Below are 21,906 nucleotides of genomic sequence, written 5' to 3' on the forward strand. Positions count from 1 at the left end.
TGGAAAATAAGGTGCTTACACAAAGCAAATGAAAAATCTGCCCTTCACACTACTAGCAATTGATTCAATTCTGTAGCCTATGTCAGTCATATGCATATAATTTTACCAAAGAGGCTGAAGTTTTGCCTAGATTGAATAAGCTTCTCTACCTTTTTGAACTTCAGTTTTTATTTTTTATATATATATATATATATATATATATATATTTTTTTTTTTTTTTTTTTTTTTTTTTTTGAGACGGAGTCTCACTCTGTCACCCAGGCTGGAGTGCAGTGGCCAGATCTCAGCTCACTGCAAGCTCCGCCTCCTGGGTTTACGCCATTCTCCTGCCTCAGCCTCCCGAGTAGCTGGGACTACAGGCGCCTGCCACCTCGCCCGGCTAAGTTTTTGTATTTTTAGTAGAGACGGGGTTTCACCGTGTTAGCCAGGATGGTCTCGATCTCCTGACCTCGTGATCCGCCCGTCTCGGCCTCCCAAAGTGCTGGGATTACAGGCTTGAGCCACCGCACCCGGCCAGTTTTTATTATATTTTTAAACAAACATATGGCAAAGAAAGAGAAATTTCAGACAACTGACACAGAAGTCAAAGGCTGATTTCCTTGAAAGTATAGAACTTAAAAACCCTCCAAAAAAATCAATAAATCCAGGAGCTGGTTTTTTGAAAAGATCAACAAAATTGACAGACCACTAGCAAGACTAATAAAGAAGAAAAGAAAGAAGAATCAAATAGATACAATAAAAAATGATAAAGGGGATATTACCACCGGCCCCACAGAAATACAAGCTACCATCAGAGAATACTATAAACACCTCTACGCAAATAAACTAGAAAACCTAGAAGAAATGGATAATTTCCTGGATACTTACACTCTCCCAAGACTAAACCAGGAAGAAGCTGAATCCCTGAATAGACCAATAGCAGGCTCTGTAATTGAGGCAATAATTAATAGCCTACCAACCAAAAAAAGTTCAGGACCAGATGAATTCACAGCCGAATTCTATCAGAGGTACAAGGAGGAGTTGGTACCATTCCTTCTGAAGCTATTCCAATCAATAGAAAAAGAGGGAATCCTCCCTAACTCATTTTACAAGGCCAACATCATCCTGATACTAAAGGCTGACAGAGATACAACAAAAAAAGAGAATTTTAGACCAATATCCCTCATGAACATCGATGCAAAAATCCTAAATAAAATACTGGCAAACCGAATCCAGCAGCACATCGAAAAGCTTATCCACCATGATCAAGTGGGCTTCATCCCTGCAATGTAAGGCTGGTTCAACACACGCAAATCAATAAACGAAATCCAGCATATAAACAGAACCAAAGACAAAAACCACATGATTATCTCAATAGATGCAGAAAAGGCCTTTGACAAAATTCAACAGCCCTTCATGCTAAAAACGCTCAATAAATTCGGTATTGATGGAACGTATCTCAAAATAATAAGAGCTATTTATGACAAACCCACAGCCAATATCATACTGAATGGGCAAAAACTGGAAGCATTCCCTTTGAAAACTGGTACAAGACAGGGATGCCCTCTCTCACCACTCCTATTCAACATAGTGTTGGAAGTTCTGGCTAGGGCAATCAGGCAAGAGAAAGAAATAAAGGGTATTCAGTTAGGAAAAGAAGAAGTTAAATTGTCCCTGTTTGCAGATGACATGATTGTATATTTAGAAAACCCCATCGTCTCAGCCCAAAATCTCCTTAAGCTGATAAGCAACTTCAGCAAAGTCTCAGGATACAAAATCAATGTGCAAAAATCACAAGCATTCTTATACACCAGTAACAGACAAACAGAGAGCCAAATCATGAATGAACTCCCATTCACAATAGCTTCAAAGTGAATAAAATACCTAGGAATCCAACTTACAAGGGATGTGAAGGACCTCTTCAAGGAGAACTACAAACCACTGCTCAGTGAAATAAAAGAGGACACAAACAAATGGAAGAACATACTATGCTCATGGACAGGAAGAATCAGTATTGTGAAAATGGCCAACTGCCCAAGGTAATTTACAGATTCAATGCCATCCCCATCAAGCTACCAATGACTTTGTTCACAGAATTAGAAAAAACTGCTTTAAAGTTCATATGGAACCAAAAAAGACCCTGCATTGCCAAGACAATCCTAAGCCAAAAGAACAAAGCTGGAGGCATCACACTGCCTGACTTCAAACTATACTACAAGGCTACAGTAACCAAAACAGCATGGTACTGGTACCAAAACAGAGATATAGACCAATGGAACAGAACAGAGTCCTCAGAAATAATACCACACATCTACAGCCATCTGATCTTTGACAAACCTGACAAAAACAAGAAATGGGGAAAGTATTCCCTATTTAATAAATGGTGCTGGGAAAATTGGCTAGCCATAAGTAGAAAGCTGAAACTGGATCCTTTCCTTACTCTTTATACGAAAATTAATTCAAGATGGATTAGAGATTTAAATGATAGACCTAAAACCATAAAAACCCTAGAAGAAAACCTAGGTAATATCATTCAGGACACAGGCATGGGCAAGGACTTCGTGTCTAAAACACCAAAAGCAACAGCAACAAAAGTCAAAATTGACAAATGAGATCTAATTAAACTAAAGAGCTTCTGCACAGCAAAAGAAACTACCATCAGGGTGAACAGGCAACCTACAAAATGGGAGAAAATTTTTGCAATCTACTCATCTGACAAAGGGCTAATATCCAGAACCTATAAAGAACTCAATCAAATTGACAAGAAAAAAGCAAACAACCCCATCAAAAAGTGGGCAAAGGATTTGAACAGACACTTCTCAAAAGAAGACATTCATACAGCCAACAGACACATGAAAAAATGCTCATCATCACTTGCCATCAGAGAAATGTAAATCAAAACCACAATGAGATACCATCTCACACCAGTTAGAATGGCAATCATTAAAAAAATCAGGAAACAACAGGTGCTGGAGAGGATGTGGAGAAACAGGAACACTTTTACACTGTTGGTGGGACTGTAAACTAGTTCAACCATTGTGGAAAACAGTGTGGAGATTCCTCAAGGATCTAGAACTAGAAATACCATTTGACCAAGCCATCACATTACTGGGGATATACCCAAAGGATTATAAGTCATGCTGCTATAAAGACACATGCACACATATGTTTATTGTGGCACTATTCACAACAGCAATGACTTGGAATCAACCCAAATGTCCATCAGTGACAGACTGGATTAAGAAAATGTGGCACATACACACCATGGAATACTATGCAGCCATAAAAAAGGATGAGTTCGTGTCCTTTGTAGGGACATGGATGCAGCTGGAAACCATCATTCTCATCAAACTATTGCAAGAACAGAAAACCAAACACCGCATGTTCTCACTCATAGGTGGGAATTGAACAATGAGATCACTTGGACACAGGACAGGGAACATCACACACCAGGTCCTATTGTCAGGGTGGCAGCGGGGCGGGATAGCATTAGGAGATATACTAATGTAAATGATGAGTTAACGGGTGCAGCACACCAACATGGCACATGTATATATATGTAACAAACCTGCACGTTGTGCACATGTACCCTAGAACTTGAAGTATAATTTTAAAAAAAAAAGAAAAAGAAAGTATGGAACTTGAATCATTCCCTTTTATGGTATCTGGGCCTTGCATGGGGCTTGGTGCATAGTAGGTATGCAAGGCACATTTGCTAATTAAAATGCAAATGCCTTGCCAACAAGAGGATTAATGCTTGGAAGAATCCCAACCTACTTTTCTGAACTAAACATCTGAAAATGTTCCAATTCTACAACATTAGAAGGTACTTTCCAACAAGTCCTAAGTGCCGTGCTAACATTGTAGTTCAGTCAAATGCAACTGCAGTACTACATCTTTTGCATTTTTGTCTTAGAAATTTGGTTCTAAGAGATTATAGCACATCAACAAGTTGGTGGGAAAACTTGTCCAATTTCCAAAATTCACTTTTATTCCTACAAGTTAAAATATAATCAAATTAGAGTCCTGGACTAATGGTAACCTGCATGCTGATTCACCAGTAACTAGCTATACGACCTTGAACATATTTTTCTCCAAGCTTTAGTTTTCTCATCTGTAAAATGAGAAAAACTGGGCATTTAAAAGTCTTTCTTGTGGAAATGCATTGCAATTTACATTGAAAGGCATAAAAAACAAGATAGATTGACGGATGGAGGAATGGGTTAATGTATAATAAAGCAACTAGAGTAAAAAGAAAATAATCTTGGTGGTAGATATATCTCCTTCACACAAAAAATCTGATCACTCCACCCAATATCCTGTCCTTCCTATTCCTGGAAATAGTACCACCACCAGTTACTCAAAGCAAAAACCTAGAGGTTCTCCTGAAGTCTGCTCCTTTTCTTATCTGCAATCAATCAGTAAGTCTTACTTAGTTCCTCTTTCAAAACATATCTCTATCCACTTCATTTCACTGCCACTATTCTTATAGTGTCCAAGCCATCATTTATTTTCATCCAAACTAAAGGGTTTCTTCCTTCTTCCACTCTGGCCCTCCTTCCACATCACAAACAATGACTTTTTGAAATACATACCAGTCATTCCCCAACTTTATGTTTTCCAGTGGCATTAACAATAAATAAAACCCAAACCCCTTACTGTGGCTAACAGACCCCCACTGGTCCCTATCTACTTCTTCAATCTGTTCCCTCTCACTTTCACCCCTCATTTAGTTGGTGCCAGCTACATCAGCCTTTCTATTCCTATATCGAACCAGGTTCTCATATTGAGGCCTTTGTGTTTTACAATTCTCTCTGACTGAAAAATTTTAAGGGCAGATGCCTTCCTCCCAGTCATTCAACTCACAGTGGACATGTCCCCTCCTCAGGGACACTTTCCCTGGACACCCAGTCTAAATAATCTTCACATTAAAGTGCTAAGGAAATTCTCATCTGCACTGTAATACATTTTTTTCTACCTATCTCCTGTAATCAGAGGAAATTTTCTTTTATGTACTTATTTTTCCAGACAGGGTCTCACTATGTTGCTCAGGCTGGTCTTGAACTCAAGCAGTTCACCTGGTCTCAAATCTCATGAGTAGCTGGGACTATAGGCCTGTTCTACCACACCCAGCCTTTAATACTTATACATTCGATTAACATGCCTCAATTAGATAATTTTTTATTCTTTAATAAGAAATCCTAAGAGATTATTTGCTTTTCAAAAATCTATTTTCTTTTTTTTTTTTCATTTATCATCTTATGAAAGAAGAGAAAAATCCAGTTTCAACCACTATTTTTTTCCTTTTTTTTTCCTTAGAGATAGGGTCTTGCTCTGTCACCCAGGCTGGAGTGCAGTAGCACGATCAGAATTTACTGCAGCCTCCAACTCCTGGGCTCATGTGATCCTCTTATCTCAGCCTCCTGAGTAGCTGGAACTATAGGCACGTGCCACCACACCTGGCTAATTTTTTTTTTTTTTTTTCTGTAGAGACAAGGTCTTACTATGTTGCCCAGGCTGGCCTCAAACTCCTGGGCTCAAGCAATCCTCCCACCTCAGTCTCCCAAAGTACTGAGATTTACAGATGTGAGCCATCATGTCCGGCCCACTATGTTTTTTTTAAGACGATTTTTTAAAAGATGGGGTTTGGTTTACTAAATGCAATCCAGTTCAAATCTCTAAAACATGGGCACCAAATTAAAAGTAAAATATTATCTGTCTTGAGGCCAGGCTTCTGGAATATTTTTAAATCTGGAAACAGAAAAAAACATATATACTGATGTTCTGGGGGTAAAGAGCAGCTCCTGAATATGTAAGCAAAAACAAACACATCAGAAAAAGGAATACCACTCTGGGTTTATACCTAACCCCTCCGACTAAACAACCCACAATGGAGAAGTTAAGAGCACTGCAATCAGCTGACAGGATCTATACACGGTCAGTTTTTCTATGGAAAGCAGAGAAGCATGGGAGAAGCAATCAGTACAGAGAAAACAAAACTGCAGAGGGAGCAAATCAAAGGCAGCAGAGAAGTTGAGGTTGTGAACTACAGACACAGACAGTCCAGATCTACAGTCTGCTCCTTAGCAGTTACTAAAGGCGTAGGCCGAAGCTACAATAGTAAAGAGACAAATATCACCTATGCCCCAGTATTGTACAAGCAACTACAATAGACTCCACAATGTTTATACATGAAAAATATTACTGAATTTTTAAAAATGTATTTATAAGTGGCATTCCTCAACAGAGCTTTTAGTCTTTTTTTTTTTTTTTTTTTTGAGACAGAGTTTCACTCTATCTCCCAGCCAGTATTCAGGTGCAAGCACGTCTCACTGCAGCCTCAACCTCCCTGGGCTCAACTGATCCTCCCATCTCAGCCTCCCAAGTATCTGGGAATACAGACCCACACCACCATGCCCAGTTACCTTTTTTTTGTAGAGATAGGGTTTTGCCATGTAGCCCAGGTTGGTCTTGAACTCCTGGGCTCAAGCAATCCACCTGCCTTGTCCCCCCAAAGTGATTTCAGGCGTGAGCCACGACGTCCAGCCTTTCAATCTTATTCTAGTGTAAAATGTGTTAGGGGAGGGAACGTGGACTACATATTTACAAGTTACAAATACCCTGCTCTGGAAATTCTCATATATCATACTTCTGCCTACCTTCTTTAGCTTGTTTATCTACATCAGAAAATCTGAACTCAAACTTTCAACATACTGCCTCTTTTTCATGAGAAGGTGGCACAAAAGCATAAATAAATAAAATTAAAAGTAAATAAAATTCCAGGGTATTCTATTAAAGCTAGCAACACACACAAATTCATAATTTCATATAATTCCAAGAGCAAGAAATAAAATAGGGCTGAATCCTAAAACTAGGCTTGTAGGATGATTCTAAAATGATTCTAGACCTTGGGATGAAGAGTTTGTGGCCCTTCCCTCCAGTGTTCTGCTATTAACACCACCCAGATCTACATCATGCATTAGTTTTTTCTCATCGTTTCACTCATAGTTTCTTCTCCCATAATTTTAGTTTGTATATGGTTTCTCATGGCCTCTCCAACTGTGACTCTCCCTACCCGCCCCCACAATCAGTGTGATGTGTTCAGGAAACGCCAACAACTACCACCACAGTCAACTGTGACAACAGTGAAAAGGGAGCTGGGAAGATATGTACAGTAGCAAACCACTATATAGTGTTTCTACCATACAGATATAGAAGATATAAAGAAATTCAAGAGCACAGATAATTCTAAAATGTGGGCAAATAATTAGGAAATAATTTCTTTTGAGTATTATCTTTGTTTTCATTAAAATGTTATTCAACTTAATTCTTAAAAATGGCTGTTTGACAACTCGCAGAATTCTTGAAAATTTAACAATTGGTCTTGCAAAAGAATACAGCCAACTCACTTCAAAACCTCTCAGTTGAAGCTCCCACACTTAATTGGAAATTATTTCCTTTTTGTCTTAGTTCAAAAGATAAGCCCCACTTACCTTTTTAAGCTACAGAAATCACAGGTTGCTGACCAGCCGATAAATTGCTTGCTTTGGGTGAGGTGCTCTCCCTGCCTGTGGCTTGCAGGGGAGGTTGACACCAAATGATGTCAAACATAGATGTCAGCAGCAGATATGGGAGGTGGGAGAGATACAAGCTAACCTAGGACAAAAAGTTACTACAGATGTTAAAATCCCTTGGCCCTATGATCATTCCAACTACAGGCCATAATGAAAAGAGAAGCTTACAGAAATGACAATGAGTCATCAAGAATGGGCTAAATTGTAATTAAAATACTATGTTTAAGAAGATGAGTGCCTGGGAAAGGATCAGCTATCACTCAGGGACTTCCTCCTTGAAGTATGCCTTCCTGAAATGCAGAAGTTGCAAAACTAAAAACTGTATCTTCCAGACTCCTTTATAGCCAGTATTCTGGATGCAAATCTGATTCCACCATTAAGATGCAGGACACAAGATATGGAAGGCAGAAGTAAAGCAAAGCCCCATTGGCCTGTAGCTTTTAGCAGCTTTCAGCTTGTACACAAGGTCATGAACATGTCAGTGTCCAGTCTCTAGCTTTGAACTAAAACAAAAAAGAGAGAATTTTCAATTAAGGAGTAGAAGCGTCAGTTAGGAGGTTTTACAGTGATGCAATGGAGTTGGCTGTATTCTCTTGCAAGGCCAATTATTAAATTTTTATGAATTTTACAAATCAGTTGTCAAACACAGCCACTATTAAGAATTTAGTTGTATAAAATTACAATTAAATTATATTAAAAACAGAATTAATCATTTTTAATTATTTTATAGACAGTGGCAGAGGCAGCAGGGACCAGATTCATCATAACAGTATCTAGTCACCAGTTCACAGGCATCAAGGAGACGCTGTCACAGCAATGGCCAGATGCTACATTCCAGACTTCCAGCAGTTACAATGTTAACAGCAGTGGCTGTTGTGATCACCTTGATCGCAGCTACAGTAGCATTTTCTTGCCACTGTTTCAGTAGCAACCTCCTGATGGCCACTTTCCTGACTGTAGCAGAGGTGGCAGCTCCCACTGTGGACTGTTTCAAGGTGTCCTGGAAAAAATCATTCTCAGAGGCTCAGCCTAGAGCCTAGCCCTCCAGCCCTTTCAAAAGATTCCCTAAGCAACTAATTCCCTGCATTACATGCCTTTCTGTTTCCTGCACTGAACCCTGACTGATACTGCAAAGGAGTAAGGATTGCAGAAAGATTTTTTCATGTCTACACTCATGCTGTTCTTCCACAGACCTACAAAGAACCCAAGCAAGACTCTACCATTCCCATTAGTCTTACCCAATAAATATAGTTTCCCCAGAACGGCCACTTCAATCCCCTTTCTTCAGTTTTGCCTCACAGGGAGTAGCTTGTCCTCTGCTGTGGCCAGCTTGACATGGCCTGAGATATCTTCCTGTCCCACCCCCAGCAAGAGCACAATCCCTCTTCTCAGTTATGCCATCACTACAGCCGAACAAGCTTGAGGACAGTGAGCCAAAGGTATCCTTGACAGTTCATCTCCCACAACCCTGAGTGTCCCCTTGCCCTAAAATTTATCTTCCCCCAATGCATCCCCTAGTCAGTCAAGGAAAAAAATAGAAGTATAGCTGACTCTAAATGAGACTTGCAGCATCAGCCCCAGAGAGAGAGCAAGAAACAGTGTTAGCAGTCTACCACATAGCAGGAACTATTCAGAAACATTTTACTGAAAGCATTGTGAAGAATCTCCGATAGGAAAAATGATTTTCCAAAACTAAAGCAACTAACCAGAATAAATACTTAACTATTCAGCTATCATACCAGCTAACAATTTTGACTGTGTAAATCTTAATCATAAGTTACACCATTATAAAGGCTTAAAATGCCCTGAAAATCCATGGCATATAATGATTAAAATTCTTTCCTGTGCTGCAAGTTTCGGGATACCACTGCCTCTAACCTCATTCATGCATGCTGATGGCCTAACAAACTGAGTCTAGCACATTACACTTAATTCCAAGAGAATGCAGATTTCATAAAGAAACAGAGTATGTTTAACAAGTCCTTTTTTCACCAATTTTCTACACAAATTCTTATGCCAGAAACTAGAACAATGAAAGGAACCAAACAATCTGAGTTCCAGTCTCTGCTCTACCATGTTTATGCTATGACTTCTGCCACTGCTAAGCCTCGACTTGTTTATCTATACACTACGGTTGGATTACTGTGCTTCCTTCCACTCAAGGGACTGACTTTAGCCCAGAGAGAAAACATAACAGCACAAATACTTAAAGAATAAGAGGTGCCAACAATCCACAACCTGCTTTACCTGACTCTTCAAAGGATCCATCTTAGGTGTGCAATACTTGAAGCCTAGAAGGAGAAAGGTCTACTTAAATGCAATGAGTTATTCTTTTATCTAGCTTAGCTAAATTTTCTTTAAGCAAAGTGTACTTTTCTGAGAAGGGTCTGCATACTTATAAAAGATCCCTAATTCTAAAATACATTCCTTTCTACATTCACCAGAACATTTTCTAGGCTCTGTCTCAGGGAAGTATGCTAACACCTTCCTGGTGAGTGAATTACAGAAGAAGTAGAAAGGAAACACAACGACAAAATATTATTTCCAGTATCAAATATACAATTTTCCCAAATATATTTATCCCAAAATATGTATCTAATATATTTATCTGGGCTTTTACATATTACAGAGAATATTTTCAGCAATAAAAATAATCTGCTGAAAATATTGTCTTACAAATGTAGCAAGAATACTAACTTTCTGCTTGATTAGCAATTCTTCGAAATAACTACTTATCACGCAGCTTAGTTGTACAGATTAAACTGCGCTGCCACAAACTCTGTTTTGAAACAGAACCAAGCAATGAAGCCTTTATTGTAAGTACTTGCCCAGTATTTTACTGCATTTAACACCCACGCAAACAATTCAGAATTGTGGTTTTTCCTTTTACTAGAGAAAGGAAGACAGGTTTTTTGGATATAAGGAACTAATATTCTATCCAAAAAGTAAAGACTCAACACTGTTTCAGTTCATAATTCTTCCTGAGAGTCTGTGTGAACTTTCATGTGTTAATCTCTCTCTTAAACTCAATTTTATCATCTGTAAAGGAAGACGGTAACATCTGACTCATAGAGAATAAAAATATATAAAGTTCTTTATAAGAAAACATGAATGCTAATACATACATCCTTATAAACCAAATGAGACAGGTATAAAATGCCCTGACATGGGAGTTATTACTCTAAATGACAGCTAGTATATTGTGACAAGTCCCCAATATTCCTATTAGAGTAAGGTTGTCTAAACTTAGAGTTGACACCAAAGGGAGGCTGAAGTATCATTTCAGTCATCAGCATTACATTGTGAGATTGCTCTAGTTAGCAAATCTAACTCTATTCAAAGGAAATTAAAATTTCCATTAGCTTGTGCATTCTAACCTAAACACTGAAATTAGTGAATAGAATTCTTAGCTAAAATTAATAATATTTTGACAAAGAGTTCTGCTGAAAGCTACCAAGTTGGATTAAGATACAATTCTGTGAACAGAGGTAATAAAGACTATATCATTTTACTAGATTTCATGGCTTAATTAATCAATATATGGAATTAATATTGGAGAACTCTAATCATTACAGGCTTTTGGAGTAGAAGCAGTAATTTTCCAAATATGGTCTGAAGGCATCCAAAGGGTGCCCAAACTAATCTAACAATACAAAGTACTTGCTATGATGATTCTTACTGGCAAATCACACCCAATTCCAAGAATGTTCATTTTTATGTACAATAAGTACATTCACCAATAATCTACCAACATTTAAAATTCACTAAAGATCCAACTACCAGATGACACTTGGCAAAACTACAAAACTCCTACAGTGTATGGCATATGTAAACTCAAAGTTATTACTAAAATTATTATTTTTATGGCACCAAAGCTGAAGACATTGATACAGTAATTAGAATATAAAAATAGTATGAAATGTTATTTGGAGCACCCACCCCTCTCTTTCAACTGTCTACGCCTGCTCTGGGTACCTCTGTTCTCCCAGTGGAGGCTGTAAAAAACCTTAAAAAGGGGATCAGATTTTATCCTGCAATATCTGCCAAATAACATTTTTGGTAATTAAACAGGTACGACATTACACCATACTTAAGTAATGTTTCAAAGCTTATATACCCATTTTATATGTGTCAGTGAAGCAGTTCATTTCACATAATTTCCACGAAATCATGGTTAAAAAGTTTTATTAGGGACCCCTCAGAAATACTACAATAATGATGTTGTCTCAATTTGTGTTTAAAAGGACCATTGTTTTAAAAGCAAAACACCTTGGAAAATAATTCGTTTAGAATTTCATTTTCAAAAGGGTAGAATAAAATTGTTTTAAAAACGTAATTGCTTAACTAGGCTAATAATCTTTTCCTCAGTGCCGAAGACTGTTAATCTTCCAAAGTATTCCATCTCCCTAAAAATCAACAGCATTGACTTAGAGAATCTTGATGTTTTTTCAATCAAAGAAAATTAAATAAAAATTACAAGAAATACTTTTAAATTATACACATTAAGGTATCAGTATTTCAATTTTTTAAAGAAGTAACTTCTAAATAAAAGCAATTTTTTATTAAAAAAATTAAATATGATAATATTTGAGCAAAAGCAGTGCCTAGAAATCAAATCAGTTTTGGTTTACAGCCAATATCTGTTTTTCTAAAAATGATAGTTTTATGACAACTGTATACTACTGCTGGCTTCAAAGTAAGAGAGATTAAATGTTTTAAAAGAGATCATTTCCTGGAGTATTGATTCCTCGGCATCCCACCCTTTCAGGAACTCCCCCTCCCTTATGTCTTGGGGTTCTGCTACAGTTGTTAATCATATTATGCTATTTATATCCAGCTGCAAGGGTAGACATGTCCCCACGCCTGACCAATCATGGCACTTCATTGTCCTCTCCTCTCTCCGCGGTAATTGGTCCAAGAGATCAGCACAGGGCCAAAGTCTCTGCATGAGATTTGTTATTAGACTCCAAAAAGATGAGAAGCTTTAAGGACCCTGTATGACTTGGGGGTTCAGAGCTACCTTCACTGCTACACTGACAGAGTCTAGCTGAGAAAAAATCCAACCTGGAAGAAAAGAGAACCAAATAATAATTCTAATGACCAACATTTGAGAACATGAAGTTAGCTGTCACTGATCTATGCCTGGATTTTAATGTATGTAAGTCAATAAATTTCTTCTTAGCCTAAATTAATCTCAATAGCATTTCTGTCACTTGCTACAGAATTCTTACAAATACAGAAACTGATATGTAAATTAAGATTTTTTCTTTCCTACTGAGATCTAAGCTATATATCACAAGATACTTGCTGCAAACTAGATAACCATATCCAAAGAGTAACATATCTCTAGAACTATTCCATTAAAGTGAATTTTTAAAAGTTATTTTACTGGAAGAAAAGCAAAGCCAATCTAGCTTAATTCTATTTAAGTTCAGAAAAGGAAGCATTAACACTTGTTTTTTTCCTACCATGTAGGGTATTTTCCTTTCATAAAACTACTTCTGCTAAATGCCATTATGTATAGTAAAACCCCATTTTTCATAGTCATGTGTAATTCCCAATCAGAACAACAATGAGATACAGGCTTGCCTCTCACAAACTTCCCTGAAGCCAGAAAATAATAATTATGTGTTTCAAATTCTGTGCAAAAAAACAGCAAAAGCAAAGAGGCTAAAATGCCAGAAAGTTTTAATTAAGTAGATAGGTTACCTTTCACATTGCATACCCAAGACAATAAAAAGGGAAGCCTCCAAATAGAAAAGATCTTAATTATTAACAAATTTGAAACAAAATTTTTCCAATTATCACTGCATGATATTTTTTAAAACCAAACCCTAAACTCAAAATAAATTATGGCAAGAAAGTTTAACCCTTTATAACCCATACAGAGTCTCTAAAACAATATCTCTCAGTATGTGTTAATAAAACAAGTACCTAATCACCTATAAGGACAGCGTGTCCTTTCTCAGGTATTTAGAGATGTCATAAGTCAAATTATGGTCCTCAAAATGTAATCTATGTTCCCCTCGCCATGTTGGGATGACCGAAATGGGTGGGGGCTGCAAGTAAGTGGGTTGCTCCTGGGAACCACTGCAATGCAGCTGAGTGGCTGCATCAGGATAAATTGCTTGGGTTCAGGGAAGAATGGAGATATAATGATGCCCCCCTTCTCACTGGAAGTCAATTGGCTGTGACTATAACAAAAGGGAAGGCAGGATTAAGATGAAAATATATTTTTCAGTTCCCTTTTTCCTAGGCCAGCAAATTGTGTTTTCCCATAAAACTGGCTAGACTTCCAAAACAACCCAAATAGGGCTATTAACCATAAAGAACAGAACTAATGGTACATTAAGGGTTACATAAAAATATTCATAGTATTACATTATGAGTGGAATGAGGCTGAAGGCAGAAATAGCATTAAGCATCTTACAGCATCATCTTGAGGAGATAACACATTAAAAAAAAAAAAAAACTTATGGAAGACTATTCATAATGGAACTACCTAGCCATTTAAACAATTAATATGATCGTCCCTCTATTTTCCAATTATTCTACAATGTGGATTTTGTGCCCTTGTACAAAATAAAGTTTTTTATACACAAACACACACAACATTATTGAGATGGACCACACTGTAAACCTTTCTGTATGGAATGTTTTTACCCTGTGTTTTTCTCCTCCTCTGCTTCTTACCTACTACTGGAAAGATCCTAATTCCACTCAACCAAAACCTGTCATCTTTCAAAACCAAAGTAAGTTCAAAATTATTCACAATTCATTCCTCAACCACTCAAGTCAGAAAACAAGGGCAGATGGTGTGGATCCTACCAAGATATTAAAAAAAAAAAAAAGAAAAAAAGAAAAGAAATCGTTCTTTCACTTCATGTACACATTTAACATCCATAAATTCACTATACATACCTAGATGAGGATAATTTCTTAGAATTAAAAGATTTTTTTGTAAAACATATATTTTTAATGCAAGTAAATTACTTCATCTGGTATTCGACCAAAAAACTGCAATTGGTTCCAACATGGGTGGAAAAGTGGCAAGTAGGACTCATCCTACAAACAGTACAATATAGTATTTTATGAACAATTTAAGGACTTTTTGAAAAGACAGTTTTGCTTATATTTGATTTCCCTCTTTGTGAAATGACTTGAGAACCCAAATCCTTTCTAAAATGCAGCTCCACAACTTTTTTGAATAGCACACTATGCAGCCAGTTAATTAGTCTCGTTTTCACCAAAATTCATACTAAGACCTACCTAAAGAGTTTTAAATACTGGCAGAAAAGTGAAAAAGGCAAAACCCTTACTATAGGTATTCCTTACCAATGAGTCACTAAGCTCCTACTAAATTGCCAGCTTCTTGAAGACACACAACTTCTGACTCATGTTTATATCGCCAGTGCTAGCTCCATGCTGGCACTTGATGGGTGTACCACTAAGTGCTTGCTGAGGGAATGAATGTATGCCAGTAATAGGACTTCTTATTTTTTCTGTATTAAATAAAATAAGCATCTTTTCTTGGAAAACATTCTGAATAATAGTTGTTCTTCAAAAACAAAATAATAACAAGATATTTTGTTAGCAAAATTAGCTAGAAGAGCAATGAATGGATTTGCCTCTTTCCCTACAAACATGTCTCGTAACACCAGCTTCTAAGTTTCTGAAACTCATACTTTTGGCAATAGTTTTAAATTCGGGGCATTCATTCTGTCTACCAAAATGTAATATTTCAAGAAAATTATTTCTCAACATTTCAGAAGACAAAAAATACTTTATTAAAGGCAAAACAGTTCTAGTCTTCAATAGCAAAACACTTATCTTTTGTCAAATCACACACACACACACACACACACACACACACACAAAACCCTGACATTCACAGATTTTGAAATTGGTAAATAATATTAAAGTAACCCATTAAAACAAGATTCTCTTTCAACATACTCCCAAAACACTAAGTCCCCCCAAAAATTACAAAGCACTTAGGGGTTACACAGTAAAGACCACATGAAACTATCACTTGAGAAGATTAGGCACTGACTTCATAAGTCAGACACTTGAATGAATTTAGAAGATTTGTTTTGCTGCCAGTTTACATAAATTAGCAGAAAAAAAAAAATCACGAAAATTTGTCTCTCATAACAAAAGGTTTTGTAAAGTATATCCCAGGATCTCAGAGGAAAAATAATGTATACGTCCCAGGAACACAGAGTTATATTACATGAAAATCAGTTTTAGCAATAAACTGAACAAAATTTAAAATCATCTAAAAATCAAATGGCCAAATGTTAAGTATTTGTTTGTACCAGTAAGATAGCAAGAAATTAAAGAATTGTTAAAATGCCTCAACCTAGGAAAATAAAGCTTTATAAACTAAATTTTTAAAAAAGTCTGGGGGTAAGGGCAGGATCAATAAAGTACCCAAAATGATATACTAGAAAATGATATATGAGAAGAGTTAACAAAAGTTTGTGTATATACACGTATGCATATATGCATATATGCATACGTATATGCATACGTATATATACACACACATATATACATACTGAGATATTTGGATGTAATACTCCTAGAAAATGATGGAGAGAAAATGTTTTTAAGTACAAAGATGTTAATGATATAATAAGAGTCACCAAATATCACGCAAGCAAATCAGTTTGCAATCGCTAAGGTGTAAGCCCATTACTCATAAGAATTGAAGGTGTCAATGAACAGAATCCAAAACCTGAACCCTTGAGTTATTAAGAGCTTTGGTGGGGGGGGGTGGGGGGGGGCAGGGGGAAAAGAAAAGAAAAAAGAAAAAAATCTATCAAAATCTGAAATAGTAGGACATTTTCGACTTTAAGGTTTATCAAAATGTAATGCTACTTTCTTTTTTTTTTTTTTTTTTTTTTTTTGAGACGGAGTCTCGCTCTGTCGCCCAGGCTGGAGTGCAGTGGCGCGATCTCGGCTCACTGCAAGCTCCGCCTCCCGGGTTCACGCCATTCTCCTGCCTCAGCCTCCCGAGTAGCTGGGACTACAGGCGCCCACAACCGCGCCCGGCTAATTTTTTTTTTGTATTTTTAGTAGAGACGGGGTTTCACCGTGGTCTCGATCTCCTGACCTTGTGATCCGCCCGCCTCGGCCTCCCAAAGTGCTGGGATTACAGGCGTGAGCCACCGCGCCCGGCCCTCAAAATGTAATGCTACTTTCCCTAGCAAAGGGGGCTTGGCTTGCTTCTTTTTCTGTTGTTTCTAAAACACTCTCTAGGTCTCTAGATTTTCTTGTTTTAAAAAACGTACGAAGAAATGTATTGTAAACCTGGGAGGCTAACAATTAACTCTAAACTCTCTTACCTTTCCCATCTTCAAATATTACAACCACATCAACAAAACTCATCAAAAATCCCAAATTACCCACTAAACAAATAAACAAAACAAAACTAACAAAAAGATTCAATAGAGAAGAAAGGCACAGCGTTATTTTTATTTAAATAACACAAATATTTCTTATTTTAAGGCATCCAGTAATGTTTCTTCACCAACAGGAAGTGTATATCTAGGAAATTAGCCCATTTTAATAAAACTCCCTTACAAATTGGATGTCCCAAAGAGTCAGCAGTGAAGACTTTTACCTACATTTAACATTACCCAGGAACTGTTTCACCTTGGTTTTTATTTAAACAAACTATAACATTGTTTCCTATGATTTTCATCCCTGGATACACTACTTGCTTAGGGTAGTTGAATGTAATGTGTGCATGATACGGCAGTAGACAATGATTTCATGTATTTATTGTACCAATACTTAATCTCTGGAATAAAATACACATAATTTACCGAAATTTACTGAAAGCAAACTGCTGAAATACGAGCTTAAAGGTGTATGAAGAAGCATAAAACTCTGCACAATTAGAGTCTGGGGAATTTTAGAACAAAATTAACTACTTGTATATTAACCAGGAGAGAAATGGTTTAAGAGTATATACTATATAGTAAAATCAAAGAAACTAAACCTAGTCATAGTACTATATCACAGAACAATTTCACCAGGGGTCCAAAGTTCAACTTTACTACTGGGCAAAGACAAAGTTCAAACTCAAATGACAACTTTTCTCTTTGCAGAAAAATAAACAACAGGGTCATAATTAAGAAACAGGTAACTAAGTGGGCCAAGCAACAGGTGAAACCAATGATTCTTCTAGAAGCAGGCAAAGTACTGACTACTAAGTACTACACTAATACTAAAACAGTAAGAAATTACCTAATTGATTCAGGAAAAGTTTTAGATTAGAAACCGCATTTTAAAGAGTAACCTTCAATTCTCTATTAAAGATTATAACCCAAAAAGGGGGAAAAAATCACAGCTGAAGACAGTAGGTGCCAGAAAGATGTTAAGTCACCTGGCTTTTGGTACAGGCTTTGGGAGGGCGACCCTTAGCACCTAAGTGAAAAGAAGGCTAGGAAGAATCAGCACTACAAAAGCCATGTCCTACAACCCAGCTTATCCTTCTGCCATGGACTTTCTCAGAAGACAATATGAGATCATTTCCAATTAGTATTACATCTTACAGAAATAGTTAAATTTTACTTTTTCACTGTGCTAGTCTCTAAATGTCATGTTATGAATATGGTTTAATAAAAAGCAACTAGTCAAGACAACAGAGTGCTAAGTACACTTTACAATACCTTATTAACTTGAAAAATCAATTTCTGTCACAAAGTTTAGAGAAAAGGGAAAAAAATAAAACAATGTTTATGGCAAGTTTCTTTTTAAATTTCCTTACTCTATTTTCACCCTTTCCAAAATGAATCACAACAATAAAGAATCTTCGTCTCTTCTGAAAATAATGTTTGTTTTTAATCAAACTCAAAGTTCTACAGATAACCTCTTCAAGTTCTTGACTTCTAGTATTTAAAGTCTTGTGTTTAACCTGTAAAAATCTTGCTATTTTATAACAAATGTTGCTTTTAAGCAAAGCCATTTAAGAAAGCCATTTAATATAATACCTAACATGAGGCTATTAAGAAGCTAAGAATACTATTTTTAAAAGAGATTAAAATTTTTAAATTACAACCTGCTTAGAAACAATATTAATCTCAGATAACACAGACATAATGATATCTTGAGAAATTACTGACTCAAAGTGTCTCTTTAAAAAATAAGTGTAGTATTCAGAACTTTACTACTAATGACTACAAAATGTTCTGCGACCATTAATATGTTATTCCCTTTATTTTGGCTAAATCTTTAAAATAGAACAGTGTCTATGGCTGTCAAGAGGGTAAAACTGTATTACTCTAATAATGTCAACTACATATGGGGCATAGGATGCTTATCTAACACAGTTAATATGACTAATACTCTAAATCTTGAATTATTGTTAAATATAATACAAAGGTTGAGAAAATGTATAACAGGTAGATTAGACTAATGTGAAATAGCCATCTCTTCGGTCTTCTAAAAAAAAAAAATCACAATAATTTAGAAGACACCAGCTTCCATGTCAATATATCAACTTTAAAATTTCTAAAAATACGTTATATTTTCATCTTTGCCCCAACTACTCAAAACAAAACACAAAGCAATGATGCAGATGTTCTCATTATTCACTGACTCATGGGATTTGAACTAAGATTTGGCACCTAGACTAGTAAATGCTGTCTATATAGTCTTTTGCACATTACACACAGTGCGTGACTGGCTGAATTACAGCCCCAAAAGTCTTTCCTCTGCCTTTCACACACTGTAAAAGTTAGCGTTAAGAAAAAATTTTACAAATTCTCAAAACTATACAGAAAAAGCTGTTTAAAGTCTGCCAAAGTTTTAAAAAATTAACAACAATAAAAAGAAAACCTCACTACATAAACCCATACATTTAAAATGAATACGATGGAATAGGCTATAGAAAGAAAATCTTAATTATGATCTTAGGAGCATGTGAGTCTGTGTGTATATATATCCACAATACACAGACATATGTAAACCGCACCACAAACCATCAAGCCCCATTAAGCTCAAGGACTATTAAAGATATATTAATATTTCCAAAGCGAGCTGCTGAGAAAGAAATGAGAAGGAGATAACATATTAAATTTTTCTCCAGAATTTTCTAGCATTTTGCCATCAAGGGTGGACTGCTACCTAGCCCAGGTAACAATTAAGCAGCCCATTATATTTTGATGCACCGTATACTCAGTAGAGCACATTCAGGAAAAACAGTTTGGTTTCTAATAACGTTACAATCACCATTCTCTCTCCCACAAACATCTAAGACGACAGAATCACATTCTATCTATGCTGAAACAAAACCAACAATGCTGTCTATAACAAATTCATAAGAACTACTACATACTATCAGATCTCACTGTATGCTGTCTCTGATCAATGCTTTGAAACTGACGAGTATGCCATAAACGTAACGTGCTTTGCAGCAAATTTTACTAGCATAAAAGATACCAGGGCAAAGAGCCTCCTTTAACCCACCACTTGAACAAAATTCTGTAAAATCAAAAGCGTTACAGAAGCTTTCACTCCGCTAGGCACCTAAGTCTTCCTTCAAAACCCAGACTCTCTTCAACAGCTCCCTGAAAGCACACACCAGTCGGCCACATATCACATATTGTACCCTCATCGGTACTCAGACACCTGAACCACCTGGACTGACAGAGTTAGGCTGACAGCTCCGAGATGTCTGCTAGTGTGCAAGAAACACTGAAGCAGCTAAGCCCTTCCAGGTACACTAGGTGGTAACCTTGGCACCAAGTACTTCTATAGTAAAGACCCTTTTTCCCTGTTAGAAGATGCGTAAGATCGTTCCAAAGAAAATGCTACAATCCTAAGGACCTTTTTGCACAACAGAGAGCGGAAAAGGCTGGCCTTCTCTAGTCAAAAACTCTTGTCTGCGGGGGGAGATGGAGCTACAAATATAGAAAACTCAGCTTCTAGTCGCAATTCTGTGACAGCTAACACAGCTAGCAGGGCAACCTCGCCAAGCCAGAGCTCAGTTTTCCCATCGGCAAAATGGGACTCACCAACGCCACCCCTCCCCCTCGTCAAGGAGTCAGGCACACCCTAGAGGTCTAAGATTAACCCGGACCATACGCGGTGGGGAGGTGCCGTCGCTCCCAGGACGCCCACCCTGGCGCCCCTGTACCCAACACCCCGCGGCAGATACGCAGGGCCGGCGTACCTGGTTTCACAGTCTTGAGACGGATGGGCTCGCGGAAGTGGCGGATGACAGCCAGGGTGTCCCGGTTGGTGAGCCCGCTGACAGGCGTCCCGTTTACCTCCAGCAGCACATCGCCTGGGCTGGGCGCCTTGCCGGAGACGACGCAGCAGGTGCCCCCGCCGGGCTCCTCGCGGAGCCGCCCCAGGTAGGGGAACTCGCCACGCTCCGCGCCACCGCGGATCTCCGCGCCGAAGTCGCCCGGGGGCCCGGCCCAGGACACGGCGCACTCCTGCACCTTGCTGAGCCAGTGCTTCTTCTTCTTCAGCGTCTTCGACATCCCGAACCCCGCTGCACCATGGGGGAGACCCCGCGCGGGCGGCCGGGGCGCCGCTCCGGCCCCGTCTCAGCCCGGGGGCCCTGGGCGGCCCGCGCAGCCGGGTCAGGGGGGCCTCGCCGCTCCGGCCCCCACCCGGTGACCACAGCCCGCTGGGGGCCCGGCCGCTCCCAGACTAGTAAAGGCTCCGAGACGCCTCTTGGACGCCCCTCCCAGCTGCGCTCCCCGGGGCTGACCAGACTCCGCGAGGGCCAGCGCAGGTTAGGCTGAAGAAAGGAAAAGGGAATTGTCCCCAGGCGGTTCCAAAAGGGGCTTCGGGCGGGGTCACTGCCGCCGGCTGGTCCCCGGGCGCAGCGCCCGAGCGGCGGGAAAGGCTGAGGCGGGGGGGCGGTGAGGTGAAGGGGGAAGAGCCGGGAACGGGAAAAATCCGTCGGGGGCGCGCAGAAGCGCGCGTAGACCCGTCGCGGGATCGATCGTGCCCGCTGCGGAGCTGTAGCGCGGAGACCAACGCCTGCCCAAGCTGCCAGGAAACTGCCGCTTTCAAACCCGCCGCAACCTCCTCCTCCTCCCTTTTCCCTTCCCCCCGCCCTCGCCCATCCCTCATCCAGAGCCCCGCCCCCTCCTGCCGCGCGGCGCCCGGCGCGCTGCCGTCACAGGCCCGGCGCTTGGGAACGAGCCCCGGCCCCGGACTCTCGCGCCAGGGATTGGCCCCCGGCGGGCAGGGGGCGGACCGCCAACGAGAATGAGGACCACTGGTTGGTCGGTGCGAGTGGAGGAGGCGGGCACTAGAATGACTGAAGTTTAGAGAGGGTGGAAAGAAGAAGTTTGGAGAGTGAGGGAGGGCGCAGAGGAGG

General features: G+C 38.9%; 1 protein-coding gene across 3 annotated transcripts in view; it reads right to left on the reverse strand.

Moving 5' to 3' along the window:
- Positions 1 to 21,585, reverse strand: part of MAGI3 (membrane associated guanylate kinase, WW and PDZ domain containing 3) — a 292,279-nt gene extending 270,694 nt beyond the window's left edge. For all 3 annotated transcript variants that reach the window (XM_015148560.3, XM_077950860.1, XM_015148570.3), the window contains exon 1: positions 20,740 to 21,585. In XM_015148560.3, the coding sequence (XP_015004046.2) occupies positions 20,740 to 21,055 (316 nt within the window). In that variant the 5' untranslated portion in view covers positions 21,056 to 21,585. The remainder of the gene's footprint in view (positions 1 to 20,739) is intronic.
- Positions 21,586 to 21,906: the final 321 nt, after the last annotated feature.

This window comes from Macaca mulatta, chromosome 1, assembly GCF_049350105.2.
Source record: "Macaca mulatta isolate MMU2019108-1 chromosome 1, T2T-MMU8v2.0, whole genome shotgun sequence".
In the NCBI taxonomy this organism is placed as follows: domain Eukaryota; kingdom Metazoa; phylum Chordata; class Mammalia; order Primates; family Cercopithecidae; genus Macaca; species Macaca mulatta.